The sequence below is a fragment of the Pinus tabuliformis genome, chromosome Q (assembly GCF_031772625.1).
Source record: "Pinus tabuliformis cultivar Carrire ecotype Pingquan chromosome Q, CPIR1, whole genome shotgun sequence".
NCBI classification, from domain to species: domain Eukaryota; kingdom Viridiplantae; phylum Streptophyta; class Pinopsida; order Pinales; family Pinaceae; genus Pinus; species Pinus tabuliformis.
In genome coordinates, this window is record NC_142296.1 from 964,199,738 (window position 1) to 964,219,962 (window position 20,225).

Sequence of the window (20,225 nt, forward strand, 5' to 3'; positions counted from 1 at the left end):
GAGTTTCTTCAAAAGCTCCCATCCTTGTTGTTTTCGCTGCGCGACTCTGATTCACTTCCCCACTCTTCTCTTTGATTATGCCTTCGATATCTTCTCAGCGTTTCTCTATGGGTTTCTATCTCGCCCAATTTCACTTCGCTATTCTACTCGAACAGTCCTCAATGTCTCCTCTGCGTGTTCCGCAAAACTCTGCCTGCACACCTCATGTAACAGAACCTACGAGTTCAATTCATAATTCATCACAAACACGCAATTCACACTCTATTGAGACATTCAGAAATAACTCTGTATATATATTAATGTAAAAGCAAGATTACATTCGAGACACCTTGGTCTCGCACACACAGACGCCTGATTCTACTATTGGTGGTCTCTTCCTCTGCCCGTAGGCTTACATATGTTTATATGGAAACTTTGGATTGGATTACTATGAAGGACCTAATCCCATCCTTTAACAAAAGCCCTAAAGCTCTCTGCATGCATACATATGTGGCAGATAAATAAGTCTCCTCGAGACTTTATCCCTTCTGTCTTTTCCTCTGTTTTAAAACAGAAAAGCCCTCTGTTTTGCTCAATGGTCCACATCTATTCTCCATTTAATGCCTAAAAATTCTCTCTTGCTCCTAGAGAGTTGGATTTGACTTCTACTAGTCATGTTCTCGTTTATTTATTTTGAGATCATTTACATATTCTCCCACTATCTAATTAAATCGCACTTAAAGGCCTAAATTTTACTTTGACTTGGAACTTAGGAAAACTATTTCCTAAAATGCATGACACCCTATGTCTACTATTTACATCGATTTTCCTTGGGCTGAATGCTCCTACATCATAGTGGTTAGAGAATATTTCTCTAGCTACAATGAGTAGATGGACTTCCAGATTATGATGGGAAACAGAACGAAATGTACTCTAGTGGGGATAGGTACTATCAATTCTCAGAGGGAGTTAAGAACAAGCACTAGCGCTATAGATGTACTGCATGTGCCAGGATTAGGTATGAACCTAATTTCAGTATCTCAGCTACTATATAAGGGATATGACGTCCACTTCGTAGGGAAGAAGGTGTTTGTCAAACACCTAAGCTGGAAGAGGGTGAGAAAGATTGGAGTTCAAAGCCATAGGCTGTACAAGTTGCAACTCGACTCTCCAATGGCACTAATAGGCACTGACAGTAGCAGCGGGAAGGAACTGAATGAGGTACGACATAGGAGAATGGGAAATTTACACCACGAAGCACTCAAGATGCTTAGGGAGACAGTAACAGGGGTTCCAACACTTGGCACGGAACACGATAATGTGTGTAGAGGGTGTGTGCTTGGGAAATATGCTAAGACAACATTCCCACAAAGTCACAACGGAGCAGATGGCATGTTAGGACTTGTACACTCAGAGATTTGTGGCCCGATGTTCACTATATATCTCAATGGGGCCGAATACTTCGTCACCTTTATTGATGACCATTCCAGGAAAACTTGGATCTACTTCTTGAAGACCAAAGATGAGGTCTTTGATCGTTTCAGGGAGTTTAATGTTCTCGTGGAGAATACGATAGGGAAGAAGATCAAGGTGTGTTAATTTTAGGTATGTTTTATGCTTAGAGCAATTTACTTCAATTTTTCATATTAGCCCAATGACAATATTCAGATTAGAAATCACAGCAACATGATAGTAAAGTGCAGATAGAACATAAACATGACCAGCAGAAGACAAGCGAAGATAAGAGGACACAAGATGTGGCACCAGCCAGGGACAAACCCCAATGTGGGGAAACCCTTGATTAATTCTTCTTACATTCTTCAATAGTTCAGTAGAGAGAGACAATACTAATACATTTGAAGTAAATACTTGACTTGCCAAAACATGAGATTAGACATCAGAGATCTCCACGAAGAAAATGACACAATGAGGATGGAATTCTAGTACTAAAGATATGCGGCAAATGATAGGCATAGAACAACTCAACCAATTACCCAAAATATTGAAGCTTTCCTTCCATAAGACTCTCCTTCCTTTGCTGCTTCACTGATCATGTCAAATCTGCCCATCTGGCAACTTGTATATGTTGTAAGGATTGAAGCATATCTTGTCAACCCTGATCAATGGTTAGGGCACAAACTCAGTGTGCTTCAACATCCTAAACACCCCCACAGTCCACCTATATATAGTGGCTAACCTCCATATAATCCATCCATACACACGCTTCCTTACAACACTGCTATATTTCTGAACAAAACACTTAGGGACATTCAACTATTGGCTATGGCCTGCGGCCTAGCCTAGCAGAGGACTATAGTAATAGTCTCTCCAAACAATGATCCAAACAACCCTTATATAGCAACCCCTAGCTCCTCCCTATTGTGGATACTTCTACCCAACATATCGAACAACTTGAACATACCCAAACAGTACTGAAATGGCCACGCTATCACCTACAACAATGTGGCATTATCCATTATGTCAGCGGGTAGGTGACTATCTAAGGCCTCCTTCTGGACATCAACTAAGCCTTCTTATGACAGATGTTATAACTGCCTTTGACCATCCTCCTGTAGATGTGTATTAGGGTCTAGATGCTACGGAAAAGGATCACCCTCTAGCTGTGAATTAGGGCTCAGTAGACTACAGATTTAGGGCACCTTAGTACAATGTATAAGGACCTCTTTGAACAGTAATGTAGGCCTTCACATGCAACTGGTTAAGGCCTCTACAACTGCGACTTAGATCACCCTTTAGGACCGTGGCTAGGGCAACAATAGTCCTACTTAGACAATGGATTAAATGTCTCCTCCTAGGACTGCGACTAGGTATCTTTTAGGGCATCCTGAAACAACGGATTAAGGTCTCTTCTAGACCTGCGGTTAGGGCTCTTTAGGGCTTTCTTTGACAGTGTTAAAGGCTCTCCTTGCAGCGTTATAGAAGCCTCCTTCACTGCGTAGATTAGGGTTGTTGATTGACCTGTGGCTAGGGTACTTGGGCTCCTACCAGACTATGGCTATGCCTTCTTTGACTGCAGTTAGGGCATGGCTAGAGCACCCTCTAGGACAACATATTCTCCTCTAGATCTCTCCTTCCACCGAAACCCAAACAAGTGGTGAGAGAGATCACAAGAGATGTGTGTGTCCCAAATGACTTGACGTCCTCTTCTATTTATAATTAAACGTTGAGGATAGGTTGGGGTAATTTGGTTGTTGGCCAACCTTGACGAATTGTCACATAGCACAAATAAATTCATATCTCCATGAATACATGTCAGAATCAGATGATCTTTAGATCAATCCTACACCTCTCAACGAGAGGAATCCAAGAAAAATATCAGTTGTCATAAATAAGAAGACCCACATGGATTTTGGCCCTAGTTGCCAATTTTAACACTCCCTCTCAACTAGGGAGAACTCCATCAAGTAATCTATCTGTCAGTCCATACCATCTCTGCCATCAATGTAGTGCCCTGCACTGAATTCCTATGCTCTGCTGAACTATGAAGAAGAAGAAGTGATCAAGAATGTATCATACCATTCTCTACTGACCCGAAGTCAGTCCCATATAAAGAGAGTGTCTCATATCACTCTTATTGATCCAAAATCAGTGCCAAATAAAGAGAGTCTCATACCACTCTTACTGATCCGAAATCAGTGCCAAATAAAGAGAGTATCTCATACCACTCTTACTAACCCGAATTCAGGTCCAATTGATCCCAGATCAATATCATCCTAGCATAGGGAGTATGGTAGTACATGATGCGTCCATCGGTAGTACTGTGGTCCCTATCCTCATTTCCCTACTCATTGGCCAGATGAGAGGTACTTCCCATGAGTCCCAGACTGCATGGGTAGGATGTCTCAGTAGGAGAAGGATAAACCACTCATCCTTCCTACATGTCGCCATGGGGTATCCCAGGGGAAGGCTGAACCACTCACCCTGTACATAACAAATCACTAGGGGAAGGTTGAACCACTCACCATATGATTGTGTCCCAGCAGGAGAAGGATGAACCACTCATCATGCCTACATAGCAAACCACTAGGGGAAGGCTGAACCACTCACCCTATGGTTTCTCATGGCTCCAAGAAGTATCCCATGCCCCCTAGAGCTCCCAGAGCTCGATATATCATATAGGACCCTTAGGAGAGGGTCTCTCCACGACTCCTAGTCGTTCTTGGAAAGTCAAGAATTTGATCTTTCCCAGGGGCTTCATCTAAATATTGGCGACCTGTACATCAGTCCTAATGTGATGGAGCTTTATTGCTCCTCATTGTACCATATCCCAGATAAAGTGCTACTTGATGTCTATATGCTTGGAGTGATCATAGAACACAAGATTCCTAATCAAATCCCACTCTGGTTGTCACAGAGGATCACGGTGGTATCCAACACATGTCCAAACATCTCACTGAAAAGCTTCCTCAACCAGACAGCTTCACACGAGACCTTACTCGCAGCTATGTATCGGCCTCAGTAGTGCTCAAAGCAACCAACTTCTGCTTCCTGCTCATCCAGGATATCCAGGCAGAACCCAAAGAGAAACATCACTCATAAGTGCTTTCGCGATCCTCCACACTGCTTGCCCAATCAACATCTGAATAATAATGTAGCCTCACAACTCTAGCAGTGTATCTCAGTCCATGAACGATTGTGCCCCAAAGATATCTCAGAATATTCTTGGCATCAATCCAATGTGGGTAATAAGGCTAAACCATATGTTGGCTCAGCATGATAACTGCAACAAAAAAATTCTGGACGGGAGTTCACCAAGAACATCAATGCTACTATGGGTAGATGAAACTGAGAGGCATTTCCCAAATCAGGTCTAGCAACACTATCACATAACTTCTTAAAGTTAAGCTCCATCGGGTTAGTCACGGGCTTGTAGTCCATCATTCCAAATTCGAAATCCATCTCCCTCTTACTTTTTCCAAATGAGAGGGTTTGTAACTGTCAGAAAGAGGTTGTCCTCATAAGGTACCAGTATGAGAGGTTTATCATCCACAACCTTAAAGCAATGGTTTGGATCGGCTTCACTCCTAGTGAATCTTACTTCATCAGATGGTTGTCAATCCTCTCATACCAAGCCCGGGGTGCTTGCTTTAAATCATAGAGAGCTTTCTTCAACCTACATACAAGAGATTCTCAATCATGAATCTCAAACCCCTTGAGTTGTTTCACATTTGTGGTCTTGTTATTACATGAGGGGAATGGTCCCATTGTAATATTTTCTTCGGTACATCTCAGACATGTACCTTCATGCTCTTCTTTGAATTTAGGCATCCCTGTCACCGTCTGTCTCACATCGGGTAGGGACTTACAATGAAGATGGGCAGACCTCTGGTGCCATTGAAGAGATGAGTCACCCGTCATGGTCCCCAATGGACTTCTTGCAACTTAATACAAATTTCCAACCCTAAACCCAAGAGTAAAAGCATCTTTAAATTCCTTTTCCAAGCACGTACCTTTCCATTGATGAATGCCACCTTGTAACCTATGTCTTCCATTGCCGAAATGGACACTAGGTTCTTCTTGAGATCAAGTGCATAAAGAACTTCTTGTAAATGAATCGGGTTACCCTGATCCAATTGAAGAGTATCATTCCCTATACCCTTTACGGGATGCGTGGCATCGTCTCCAAAAATAATCTCCAAGTTTGTTTCCTTCTCTATCATATTCGGTGAAGTGCCTTGAAGCACCACTATCAATAAGCCAATTTCCCAAAAAGTCCGGAGGAGAGGCAGTGTAGAGGGCTGATATAAGATAATACTCCTTTTTCTTATTAGAAACAACATTTGATTCTTCTACCTGGAGTTCCTTCCTTTCTTGGAGGGTTAACCATTTCCTTGATGTCCCGCATTCCTTTTTCCTTTGCCATTGTACTTGTCATTCCTCCGATCATTGAAGATGCCCTTGGAATGATTGTGATCATCATCATGTGATGTGTCCCTTCTATTTGGACATTCCCTCACATAGTGGCCAGACTTATTGCAAGCAAGACATCTGCCCTTCCTTCCACCCTTAGATCCGCACTTTCCATTGAAGTGACCTTTAGGTAGGCCACCAAATGCCCTGTCAATGGAATCTCTGATAATCTTCTTTGCTTCGACTTCACCCTTCGTGTATTTGTTCTTTGGAGCAGTTGGTGCATTTGATGGAGGCTCGGGGATTTTACCCTTCACGTAATCCAGCACTTCTTTCTCTCAGGAAGTGGGATGAGGAACCCATTGAGCCTTTGACCTTGTCCAACTGTCTTCAGTGATTGCTCTTTCACTCTTGCTTGGGCTTTGTCTTCATCTCAGCTCTGATACCATGTTAATTTTAGGTATGTTCTGTGCTTAGAGCAATTTACTTCAATTTTTCATATTAGCCCAATGACAATATTCAGATTAGCAATCACATTAGCATGATAGTAAAGTGCAGATAGAGCATAAACATGAGCAACATAAGACAAGCCAAGACAAGAGGACACAAGATGTGGCACCAGCTAGGGACAAACCCCAATGTGGGGAAACCCTTGATCAATTCTTCTTATATTCTTCAATAGTTCAGCAGAGAGAGATAGTACAAATACATTTGAAATCAATACTTCACTTGCCAAAATAGGAGATTAGACATCAGAGATCTTCACCAAGAAGATGACATAATGAGGATGGAATTCTGGTACTAAAGATATACAGCAGATGATAGGCATAGAACAACTCAACCAATTACCCAAAATACTGAAGCTTTCCTTTCATAGGACTCTCCTTCCTTTGCTGCTTCACTGATCATGTCAAGGTTGCCCATCTGGAAACTTGTATATGCTGTAAGGACTGAAGCATATCTTGGCAAACATGATCATTGGTTAAGGCACAAACTCAGTGTGCTTCATCACCCTAAATACCCCCGCAGTCCACCTATATACAACGGCTAACCTCCATACAGTCCATCCAACCACACGTTCCCTTACAAGGTTGTTATCTTTCTTAACGCAACATTTAGAGACCTTCAATTGTTGGCTATGGCTTGCAACCTAGCACAGCATAGGACTATAGCAATAGTCTCTCCAAACAATGATCCAAACAACCCTTATGCAAGCCCTAGCTCCTCCCTATTGTGGATACTTTTTCCCATCATATCGAACAACTTGAACATACCCAAATAATACTGAAAAGGCCACGTTGTCTCCTACAACAACGTGGCATTATCCATTATGACAACGGCTAGGTGACTGTGTAAGGCCTCCTTCTTGACAACAACTAAGTCTTCTTATGACGGCTATTAGAACTGCCTTTGACAATCCTCTTGTAGCTGCGTATTAAGGTCTAGATGCTGCAGAAAAGGATCACCCTCTAGTTGCGAATTAGGGCTCAATAGATTGTAGATTTAGGGCACCTTAGTACAATGTATAAGGGCCTCTTTGAACAACAATTTAGGCCTTCACATGCAGCGGGTTAAGTTCTCTCCAACTGTGACTTAGATCACCCTTTAGGACTGCAGCTAGGGTAGAAATAGTCCTACTTAGACAGCAGATTAAATGTCTCCTCCTAGGACTGCGGCTAGGTCTCTTTTAGGGCATCCTAAAACAGTGGATTAAGGTCTCTTCCAGACCTGTGGTTAGGGTTCTTTTAGGGCTTTCTTTGACAGCGTTAAAGCCTCTCCTTGCTGCGTTATAGAAGCCTCCTTGACTGCGTAGATTAGGGTTGTTGATTAACCTACGGCTAGGGCACTTGGGCTCCTACCAGAGTGAGGCTATGCCTTCTTTGACTGCAGCTAGGGCATGGCTAGATCACCCTCTAGGACAATGTATTCTCCTCTAGATCTCTCCTTCCACCAAAACCCAAACAAGTGGAGAGAGAGATCACAAGAGATGTGTGTGTCCCAAATGACTTGAAGTCCTCTTCTATTTAAAATAAAACGTTGAGGATAGGTTGGGGTAATTTGGTTGCTTGCCGACCTTAACGAATTGTCACATAACACAAATAAATTAATATCTCCATGAATACATGTTGGAATCAGATGATTTTTAGATCAATCCTACACCTCTCGACGAGAGGAATCCAAGACTGTGGTTAGGCCTCTTTGAACAACAATTTAGGCCTTCACATGCAACTAGTTAAGGTCTCCCCAACTGCGACTTAGATCACCCTTTAGGACTGCGGCTAGGGTAGAAATAGTCCTACTTAGACAGCGGATTAAATGTCTCCTCCTAGGACTGCAGCTAGATCTCTTTTAGGGCATCCTGAAACAATGGATTAAGGTCTCTTCTAGGCCTGCGGTTAGGGCTCTTTTAGGGCTTTCTTTGACAACGTTAAAGCCTTTCCTTATTGCGTTATAGAAGCCTCCTTGACTGTGTAGATTAGGGTTGTTGATTGACCTACGGCTAGGACACTTGGGCTCCTACCAGACTACGGCTATGCCTTCTTTGACTGCAGCTAGGGCATGGCTAGATCACCCTATAGGATAGCGTATTCTCCTCTAGATCTCTCCTTCCACCAAAACCAAACAAGTGGAGAGAGAGAAATCACAAGAGGTGTGTGTTGCAAATGATTTGAAGTCCTCTTCTATTTATAATAAAACGTTGAGGATAGGTTGGGGTAATTTGGTTGCTCGTCGACCTTGACGAATTGTCACATAACATAAATAAATTCATATCTCCATGAATACATGTCGAAATCAAATGATCTTTAGATCAATCCTACACCTCTCGACGATAGAAATCCAAGAAATATATCCGCTGCCACAAATAAGAAGACCCACATGGAATTTGCCCCTAGTTGCCAATTTTAACAAGGTGCTTTGCTTAGATAATGGTGGACAATATATTGATATAGACTTAACAGATTTTTGTGCAAAGGAAGGCACCAGAAGAGAGTGGACAACTCCATACAATCCACAACAGAATGGGGTAGTGGAGCGCAAAAAAGAAAAACTATAGTTGGGGTTGAAAAAACAATGTTATATGACCAAGATTTGCCCAAGTTATTGTGGGAAGAAGCATGTAACACAATAGTGTATATTCATAATAGGAATCCTCGTAGAGCATTGGGGAAGAAAACACCAGAAGGGGTCTTCACATGGAAGAAGCAAGATGTTAGTCACTTCAGGATCTTCGACAACATTGCTTATTACCATGTGCTAGATGAGAAGCGCACCAAATTGGATTAGACTGCAGAGAAGGGGTTCCTCATTAGGTATAGCGAAACCTCAAAGGCATACAAGATCTAAATTCATAGCAATAGGAAGATTGTAGTGAGATGGGACGTAAAGTTCATGGAGGACCGAGGTTTCAAGAGATCTCGTGAGATGCCTTAAGGTGACCAAAATCAACTCGCTAAAGCTCCATTGGTCCAACAACAGGGGCAGCCAGTGGGACCACCAATGGGACAGTCACAGTGATCCAATATAGTGACTAGTACTAGCATTTCCTCAGGTGCAGGAGATGTAGTGAGATCACAGCAGATGGAGCAACATAGGTAGGATGAGGAGCTGATTGAGCCTCCCACTACTAGTGGTCGAACCAACACAAAAGCTCGTTAGACATTGAGAAATGTAGAGGAGTTCATTGGAGCTCCTAAGATGAACAAGAGAGAACACAGACAGTCTGAAAAGTACCAAGCATTAGTGGCTCAGGTTGCAGAACCTTCCAACTTTCAAAAGGCCACACCACATCAGGTGTGGGTAGATGCCATGGTTAAGGAGTACAACTCTATCATGACAAATGATGTTTGGGAGGTAGTGTCGAGGCTTGAGGACAAGTCAATTGTAGGTTCTTCTTGGATCTACAAGATCAAGTACGGTATAGATGATATCTTGGAGAAGTACAAGGCTAGATTCGTGGCAAAGTGGTATGCGCAGAAATAATGGATAGGTTATGAAGATACCTTCAACCCAATTCCCAATTGCCAAATACACTTCTATTCGATCAGTTATATCCCTAGCAACTCAAACGGGGTCGCAGATTCACCAAATGGATGTCAAGACAACGTTCTTGAATGGGGCAATAGAAGAGGAGTTATAGATAGAACAACCAGAGGGCTTTGAGACTCATGAGAGGCGCACACGTGTGTAGACTGAAGAAATTTCTATATAGACTCAAGCAGACTCCCAGGGAATGGTATGGTTGGATTAATAGCTACTTGCAGCAGATGGGATTCGTCAAGAGTGACACAGAGCCCAACCTTTACTATTTGATGGTAGAGGATGAGGCACTCATCCTAGTATTGTATGTGGATGATCTCTTCCTGATAAGGTCATCATGGCTCATAGAGGACTGCAAGAGGAACCTAGCAACAAAGTTTGATATGAAGGATTTGGGGTTGATGCGCTATTTCCTAGGATTGGAAGTGTGGCAGAAGGACGGGTAAATATTCCTTGATCAAGGGAGATATGCTACAGATCTTCTGAAGAGATTCAAAATGCAGGATTGTAGACCCATGTCTACGCCCATGATCACCCACTGGAAGAAGATAGGTGTAGCAGATGACGAGGATGTTGACCCCACCTTGTATAGATAGCTCATTGGTTCTCTCATGTATTTGGTGAACACTAGGCCAGATATCTGCTCCGCGGTCAATACCCTCAGTCAGTTTATGGTGGAATCAAAGAGGGTGCATTGGGAAGAAACAACACACATTTTGAGGTATGTACGCGACACGATAGAGTATGAGTTGAAATAAACCTGAGGGGATGACATTAGATTATGTGGGTTCACAAATGCAAATTGGGCAGGAAGTTCAATGGACAAGAAAAATACCTCAAGGTACTGCTTTAGTGTTGGATCATGGATGGTTTCTTGGTGCAACAAGAAGCAAAAGTCAGTTGCACTGAGTTGTGCTAGTAAGAATGTTCAGGTAGAGGATGGAGGTGCCAATGTCTACTGTGATAATCAAAGTTACATCAAGCTCTCTAAGAATCCAGTGTTTCATGACAGGTCGAAACACATCGACATTTAGTGTCATTTCATCACTGATTGTGTGCAGCGTGGAGCGGTCCAACTACAATTTTTCCAAAGATGAGCAGGTTGCAGATATACTCACGAAAGCTCTAGGTAAAGCTGAGTTTGTCTATTTCAGAGAACAAATGGGTATGGGGGGGCATCTGTTTCAGTAGCACAGATAGAGTATGCCTCTCAGTTGCAGTGGTTACAATAGCATCAACAACAATTGAGAGGGAGTTGCAGTGCAGATGCAGAGTTGGCAACAGTATAGCAGTGTCAGTGGCAACACAGATGCAGCATCAGAGTTGCACAGTGGTTAGTGGATAGTGACAAGCAGTCACAGTGACCAGACATTAGCAACGTATGGAGGATGATATGGAGATAGGGTGGTGGAGCAGTTCCGCACTAGAACACCTTCCTCGCTAAGAGGGAGTGTTATTTTTGTAGCATTATATGGTGTTCTAGTCTCGAGACTTTGTGGAGAGGCTAAAACACAGGCGTTCTCCAAAACCCAGAAATTGTTTCTGGAAATTCCACCTAGAGATGGCTAAATTAAATTAATTGACCATAATTAAAATTTTCCCAAGTCTAACTTAGGAAAAGTGGTTAATTAATAGGAATTAATTGAGAAAGGTGTGAAACATCTAGAAACTCACATAGATTGACTAAGAAATAATCTCAGCCATTGATTAGGATTTAATCTTGGTCATTGGAGTCCCAACTGGAGATTATAAGAAGAGGTTGATGGGTAGATGGAGGATACACCAGTGCAGATACTTAGTGATCTAGGCAGTTCAGTTTTCCAATGCAAGTGATTCAGCAGGAGAAATCGATCTAGTAGTTCGAGTAGCAAGTGGCAGAGGGGCAATAGAGTAGTAATTCGAAAGAGATTCCAGTTCCGTGAGTCAGAAAGAGGAGGCTGAAATTATTCTCCAGGAGGTTGTGTAGAGCCTCAATTGAGTAACTCGATTCAACTGAGGAGAAGCTCATTTTTCAGTTTCAGAGACCGGGAATATTTTCTAGTGCGACGGAGAGATAGTTTACCAGACAACAATAAGTAGGATGACTTGATTTGCAGGAGTTTCAGGCTAAGTGTGAGAGGGTCCGTGCTAGGGTGACACAGCTGGGTGGACAACTTGCTTTTCAAAGGAAATCAGGTGTTAGGATTGCTTATTAGGGAGAGGGTAAAATCCCTCAGTATATCTTTGCCAATATTTCTCTTGGGTAGAATCGCCAGTTTTGCGACATTTTATTGTATTAAGAAATTATGTTGCTACATAATAATAAAAACCCTCACTGCTGCATCAGTTTTCCCACATTGGGTTTTTCCAGGGACAATTGTCCAAAAATAATGGTGTTATAATTTTTATGTGTGCTAGCATTTTTATTTCCAAGGTATTTTTATTTGTGAATATTGCAATGTGATTAATTCGTTGTTGTTGTAACAATAAACTGCATAATTAATTTTACCGTTAGAAGAATTAATTCGAGTTGCTACAATAAAAATTACAGTAGTGATTTTTTACACTCCTCCAGAGTGAAGTCACTCCATAGGAGCTCCCAACTAGAAAGTGTGTCTTGCCCATAAATCACTTCGACGAATGTACGCCACTCGGAAAATCCATTGAGTGTTGTGCACACCAGCTCACTATCTGATGGTTTCTTTCCAACAGCTGCAAGTTCACCTTTGACACCCTGAATACTAGTGAGATAGGATGTAACTTTCTCGCCCTTTTGCATCTTGATTGTTCTTAGCTTCTTCTTAAGAATCATTTTACGATTCTCAAATGGATCCTAGTACAACTTCATGATGGCATCCCACATGTCTTTTGTTGTAGTCTTCTTTGCAATATGTAGGAATATATGATATCAAACTCCATCTATGACCATCTTCTTGGCTTTGGCCATATCCTTCCTGTATTCATGTAACTAGATAGGATTTGTTGGTTCAACTACAACTGTTGTTACAAACTCCTTCAAACCATGCTCATCCGATAGGAATTGCATCCCAGCCTTCTAGTCGCCAAAGTTGGAGGCTCTATCCAACTTGTCGTAATATCTAAGCCCTGTTGTGACCATCCTTGGGAAACTAAAATACTATAGAAATAAACTAAGAAATATCCTTCTCCTTCCAGCTAATTAACTTGACCTTCTCCTGCTACTCGCACTCCTCCTGGAATGTGCAAATCTGCTACAGGAAAATTCACACTTCCCCCTGGTGTCCTTCCCTGAACTTCCACTACTTGGTTCTTCACCTCTGGGCAACTCGCTTTACCTCTGGATGTCATTTTCCGGCACTAGCACACACATTGTTGACCCTGAAATACCCACTGAATGGATTGGAAAATTGCTTTGCCTACTATGGCCTTCTTCTGCTGGAAATTACAACCTCCTTTCCTGCAACTAGAAAACTGAAACCCTCAGAGAATTTTACTGGAAATTCCCTTTGTGTGTTTTTCTCTTCCTTGCCCTGCGCTGTTCTAATGCTACAAAATCATTGTGCTAGATCTGCTCTACAAATCACTTATCTTCTCTCTAGAAACCCTTTCCGGAAATCCTACTGCTATTGTTGTAAGGAAAATCAAACTTTTCCTCCAACCTAGGCTGGAATCAAATTTTTGCCTCCATGCAAAATGCACTGCCTAGTTGGCTTGTGCAGATTTGGAAATTGTGCTTCAAACCTCCCTCTGAATCTACACAGATCTCACTTTCTTTTGCCTATAGCTTCTCTGATCTGATCTTCTGCTGTGAAAATTCCTTGAATGCAATTAACTGGAGATTTATCTTCCAACTATTAGCAATTTATTTGCCTTTTGTAATTTACTAATGGAAAATAACGATAAATTCACTATTGCATTCTTCACAATAAAAAAACTGCAGAAATATAAAATAAGAAACTGAGAAATAGATGCAAACACAAAAAAATTACACAATTGTTTTTAGACAATTCTCCCTGGAAAGACCTCGAAGGGAAACCCAACATAGCATATTGAGGGTTTTATTATTATGCAGCAATTTGAGAGATATTACAACTGGTCACCCAACTGGCAAACCTCCGAAAATCCACTAGAAAAATAACTGGAAGACAATCTTATCTCCCTCTAGAACTATTTTGGCCCTCTCCCAGCCATTGGCACTCTCCCAGGGTATTTGCACTGCCTCTGGGAAATGTGCATTGTTGCTCAAGAGAAATTTGTATAGTCCCGGAACTGCCTCCAAGTGAGTCGTCTTGCCTACCTCTGTCTCTGAAACCAAATGGCTCTACCTCCGAGACACTAATTTGACAACTGGGAACTGAAACGTGGCTTCCTTTGGCAACTCGCACTCGGAATATGGCTGACTTGCACTGTTGTATTCAGCCTCCTCTGCAGAAAACTCTACCTCCTCTTTCTATCCCTTGGACACTGGAAATACTAAGGAAATCTTCCTCCGAAATCTCTGCTACTCCCTTTCTCTGATGCTTTCCCTAGCTTCAACTGCGCCCTTTGCTGAATACCTACAACTGGGCATTTGAACTTTTCAACTCATAATTGATGCCATCTCCAAGCCCTTCAACCTGCTCTTATAATCTCTCGTTGGAGTCTCAACGACCACGATTACATCTCAATCGATGGCTAAGAGCATCTTGACTTCATCCATGGAAATCTCTAGAGAAAAATCGAACTTCCTCAATTAATTAAGTTTAATTAACCACATTTCCTAAGTTAGGCTTGGGAAATAATTAGATTATGGCTAATTAATTCAATTAAGGCATCTCCAAGTTTTTTTTCTCGAAACATTTTCTGGGTTTTGGAGATCTTGATTTCCTTAGCCTCTTAGGCATCATCTGAGACTAGAACACATGTCCGTTGCTACATAAACTAACTTGGAACTGGCACTTATTCAAGAGCAACAAGTTCTTTATGTATCTTAATGTTAGTGATATTTCTTGTTAGACTTCTCTGTTGTGTCCTCAGTGAAAAGGTACCCTTCACTCAAACCAAATTCATTGAATAGACATGTTAAGCTTTTCATCCCATATTTTTAAAGCATGGATTAGGTAGATTCATTAAAATTTGGTGGTGTTCACTAATGTCCCTAGAGGATTGAGATAGAGGAAAAAAGTGATACTAATGATGAAGATCTCAATAATAGCGATGGTGGAACATTGTTTGTCATTTAAATGCTCTTGCTCATTTATTCATAGTGATTTCTTTCTAAATTCAATACAATGTGAAATCTATATATATATATATATATATATATAACGTTTCCCAGTTTCCAAATTTTTGGGGGGTGATGTTTCCAGTGCATTTCCGTTTTAGAAATGTATACCCATTTCACTGTAGCATGCAACTTAGATCTGGACAAACAACACTGCATAGCATAGTATGAATAGGTAATCAGGGCACCCAAAATGGAATTCAACAGCTGTATCTGTAGCAGCTCATCCTCCTGACATAATACTCATACAACTTCATTATACAAGATTTAGAGAGACGCCATCCAAGAGTTATGTGCATTGTAGAGTAACGCGCTACAGGTTAATATACTTGTAATGATTAGTCCCATAAACTTCAAATTTCAAAAGGCACACACGTAGCAAAATTGGCTACCCAATCAGCAGAGCCTAGAATAAGTTGAACAGAAAATTCTAATTTATACCCTTTCTCTAGCAAAGAATTTGTGGAGCTCCGTTATCTAGACAACCATAAGATGCATGTGACAAACAAAAAGTCCAGAGAATGGAACAAGTTGACCTCAAAAAGATGTGAATCATATTATTATGAATAACTTGTTTACAGTCGGAGACTATAAATGATAAGATATTCATATAACAATTGTTTTATTTTCACCCTTTCCCATTAAAAGAAATTTTAAGACAAAAGTTGATCACATCTTTAAATGAATGACTATTGGAATGATACAAATAATCATATTAATCAATAATATCAAAGTGTTAAAATAGGAAATAGGCATATGAAAAGACTATTCATCAGTTGTCTCTGGGATACTTGGTCCAAATATGTCAGGACATCCTTCCCAACAAGCATTTTCTCTAGCTTCCCAGTAACCACCAGAATACTTGTAAGTGCTTTGGTCATTCTCCCTTCTGAACCAACGGGGTTTCCATCCCTTCTCTTGCAGTTTGTAAGCCTGCATGGATGTGACAATTTCAGAACATACACTATGTTGAAGATATTTCACATTATTTTCTTCCATATCATTACCTATCTTTTCACCCACCACCATGCCTTTGTTGCAAATACCATTATAGGAAAAACAAATTTTAAGGAGCCCCGAAAGAATAAAGTTGTCTTCTAATTATTTGATAAATCACATCACTAAATAGTCTACTCAGTAAAAACGGTAAAATATTCGAAAATAAGCTTTACTTCTTGTCACTACATTTACAATTATCTCAAGATTAGTTTAGAGGAAAACCATCCTGTAGGTCCTCCAGATATCTTTCTAACTTGTTCTAGTCCATCTGCAAATAATTTCAGACTAGCCAACTGCCTACCCATTTTTACTATTAACACAAACAAATTGGCTCAGCTTGTCATATATCTCGAGACCATGTCATTCTCAACAGGGAACATATCACTACCTTCAACTATCTACATACTTAATATTCTCATATCTTATAAATGAGATATAAGTATATATGTGACAAACAGTGCAAAACACTTTTTGAAATGTCATATTTTTTTACTGCAATTTCTACGTAATTATAAGTAAAACTTCCTTAGAAAATTCTAACCCAAAAGACCAAACTGTTAAAATATTGAAAAAAATTGGTGGTTAAACAGCATTTGGGGAACTTCAAGACGACTCTAGATGCATGACAAATAGTCTCAGATATATTGGGGAGTGTAGTTAACTATGTAGGGATAGATAGATCTCTAGGTAGTTGGATAGATATGTGTTTATGTATGATATCAGAAACAATATCTTAGATAACATATACATTAAATGAAAGTTCTATACAGATTTTACCATACACTGCACGATGAGAGAAAATTAATCGACACCTAATATTGAAAGGATGCAATTCATGTGCATGCACTGTACCTAGGGTTCACCTTATTGTATCATTCCCTGAAATGCCCTTTCTGTCTCCCTTCATCATAGAATCAAATGCCGGGATATTCAGGGGCACATCACTCTATGGTGTTGCAAATGCGAATAAACTCTTTGGCATTACTTAAAATGAAATTGCTAGCATATTTCAAGTCAACTCAAGATGTGCGATAACTTGTTTATGACAATATGGGTAGCTATGTAGGGATAGATAGGTCGGATAGATATGTGCATACATAAAATAGAAAACATAGTATCTTAGTATCAGTGAAACATGAATCTCCGATCACTCACGATTAATCATGAGTCAAACTCTGCTCTTCCCTCAAACAATCCGATTCAACTCTAGGTGAGTCAAACTCGCGTTGACCGAGTTTGACTTGTGGTCAAGGCGAGTTTGACTCGCGACTCATTGACTAATTGGGATTTTGGCGACCGAGGCGATTTTCAGCCCTCAACTCGGCGAGCATGGGTTTTAACTTTTAGGGATCCCACATTTTTCGCTGTGTGGTTTAGTTACGTTTAAAATTAAAGGTCGGTCTGTAACTTACTTCTCACTACTCAAGCCTGCAACTCATACATCAAGAAAGTAATAGAGTCGTAGTGTAATAGAGGTGTAGTGTGCAGTGTGCTCCAGTGTAGCTTCAGCATGTGCTCTATCAGAGATTTTAGTAGCAAACCATTATCGTATCATTTCAGCAGCAATCAAGAGATTTCAGTCACTGCGTTTTAACTGATTCGTATGCAGTATTTTGTAAACTTTTAGAAGCAGATGCGTTTGGTTCTATGTAGTCATTGGTTAGGAATTAGGACTTAGTACTTTGGATCATGTTTGGACTCATAACATATATGAGATACTTATTCATTCATGATATTTGGGACATCTATTGATATTATGCATTATTTGGACTCTGGACATGGCTTTGTTGAATATCAATGAAAAATGTTGTTGTTGTTTTTTTTTTTTTTAATTCAATATGTGTATATCTTTATTTATTTAATTCACTGATTTTTTCCCGATTTTTCCCCAATCTGATTAAAACTACTCTCTTTTGCCTCACCGATTTATTGCCGATTCCGAGTCTGGTAGTATACACATTACATGAAAGATCTAGACTGCTTTTGTCATTGTGTATGCTGAATCGCTGATAGAGAAATTATGGATACCTCTCACTGAAAGGATGCAATTCATGTACAGGCACCATACCTAGGGTTCACTTTATTGTATCATTACCTGAAATACCCTTTTGTCTCTCTTCATAGATCCATTGCTAATTTTTAAATCATATTGACAGACCTAAGAAATTAGAATCAAATCCAAAGATAATCAGAGGGACACCACTCCTTAAATGACGCAAATGTGATAAAGCTCTTAGTGTTACTCAAGATGATATGGCTAGCATGGAAAGACTCATAAACTCTAGTGTGTCATGAGTTCCATGTTATTATCCTAATGGTGACATGCAGCTCCTATCAGGCAGCAAAAGATAGTTAAACAACACAAAGCTACACTAAAGGGAATGTGATATGTCTTCATCTCAATCGTCTTCTTGTAAATAAATGTAAATAAAAACAACAAAATGATATAATCTTGCTCTCCATCCACTACTATGTTCTAGAGCCTTAGGTTTTCTTTCATTTCAAAATGGCCATCTTAGATACTTTTGATCAAATACAAAAGGTGCTATAAGGCCTCAGCATTGCTACCTACCAAAATGTGGGTAATCCCATAAGAGAAAAAAATCTTCTCCTTTGGACAGCCAGCCAGCCAAAATCCCTACATTTGCTCAGTACATTATGATATGCCATGACCCTCCACCATTTGCACAAGTTAGACACCTCTCACCATATGACATTCCTCTTGAAGGAAGGTGGGTCATCATTGGGCAAGTACTTTAACCATTTTGCAATCATGTGCTTTTACTTGATGTTTTGGGCATTTTAACATGGATTAAGGGGAGATCTGGATGATTGACTAATCTCAAGTATAAACTAAGAAACCAGATTCGACCTCTCCCCCCCATCCTGTGTCCTGAATCCCATGTGTCGGACACGATTCTTGAGGGACACGTGTCCGATTCGTGGCTTGAGCATATCCAACTATGTAATGTTCATTTTTATGGTATTCCTTATGGCATGGATAGAATGGACCTTCAAAGTTGGGGGCAAACAGGTCACAGGTGCAGGTTGGCGTCCTCAGCAGGCCCAGGGGCTTTTGGAGGGGTTTTGAAGAGTTTTTATGAGGTTGATGGAATTCACTTGGTATATTCCACCATCTGCACAATTTGCCTTTCGTTCTGTGGCATTCCGACAAATTTCAAAAAACACAGTTATTAATGGGCCTAACTCAATTAATTACGTTTAATGTGGCATTTCGGGAGGAATACTTGACTGAACACCTTAGTGTAATAGCTCGTTGGAACCAGAATGAGAAGATCTACATGACGGGATGGTTAGAAGTGATTTTTAGCGACCTAAGGAGGCATGGTGGCCAATTTACCCTTTTCCCACATTAAAAAAAATATTTTAATTGAAATAAAAGAGGGAAAAGCTCCATGAATAAAATAATGATAAAATAGGAGGTTCTAGAGGGGTCCATCAGATTTAGAAAAGAGGAGGAGGCCATTAGAGGACATCTTGGATTTGACATTTCTTCTTGTATGAGAGGTTGAGAACCCGGTTCTCTACTTCATTTGTAGCCCTAGGACGGAAACCCTTGAGTATGTTGTTGAGTGTTGGATGAAAACACAACTCTCTTTGAGGAGACTTCACCTAGGAGTTTCATCGAGCTTCAGGGATATTGGAGTGAGGATCATTCAGGTCCTCAATTGGTGCTTCATCGTCTTTCAGTTGATTCAGTGGCAGTTGTTGTTGGAGGGAGAGTGCAGTCGTTGTGGAGTTTTGTGGGATCAGGATCAACATAACAACGAAATATTTGGAGGTCCACTCAACTATCATCTTTCCTATTTTATCTCAAATATTTCCAGTTGTACTCTGCATGATATATTATAATAAATGAAGTTGAGTCATTTCTTGTGCTTCATTTTTTTATGTTATTTGAGTTTATGGGTTTATTGTGCTTGTATCATTTATGGGTTGTTATTTACTAGTGCATTTTGGTATAATCTCGTGGGTTTTTGGCAAAAATATCGGCTTAGAATTTTATAAAGAAATTTCTCAGAAAAATACCTCAAAATTCCCAAAAGGGGCATTACAGTGGTATCAAAGTTGGTGTTCCTGCCAGCATGGGGGTTTG

The 20,225-nt window shown here is 40.5% G+C and overlaps 1 protein-coding gene across 4 annotated transcripts in view; it reads right to left on the minus strand.

Moving 5' to 3' along the window:
- Positions 1-20,225, minus strand: part of LOC149222688 (oxysterol-binding protein-related protein 1C-like) — a 450,258-nt gene that overhangs the window by 25,579 nt on the left and 404,454 nt on the right. For 2 of the 4 annotated variants that reach the window (XM_089385584.1, XM_089385580.1), the window contains one exon: positions 15,641-16,042. The exons of the other annotated variants lie outside the window; for them this stretch is intronic. In XM_089385584.1, coding sequence (XP_089241710.1) covers positions 15,875-16,042 — 168 coding nt within the window. In that variant the 3' untranslated portion in view covers positions 15,641-15,874. Of the gene's footprint in view, positions 1-15,640; positions 16,043-20,225 lie in introns of those variants that run through there. 4 annotated transcript variants of the gene reach the window in all.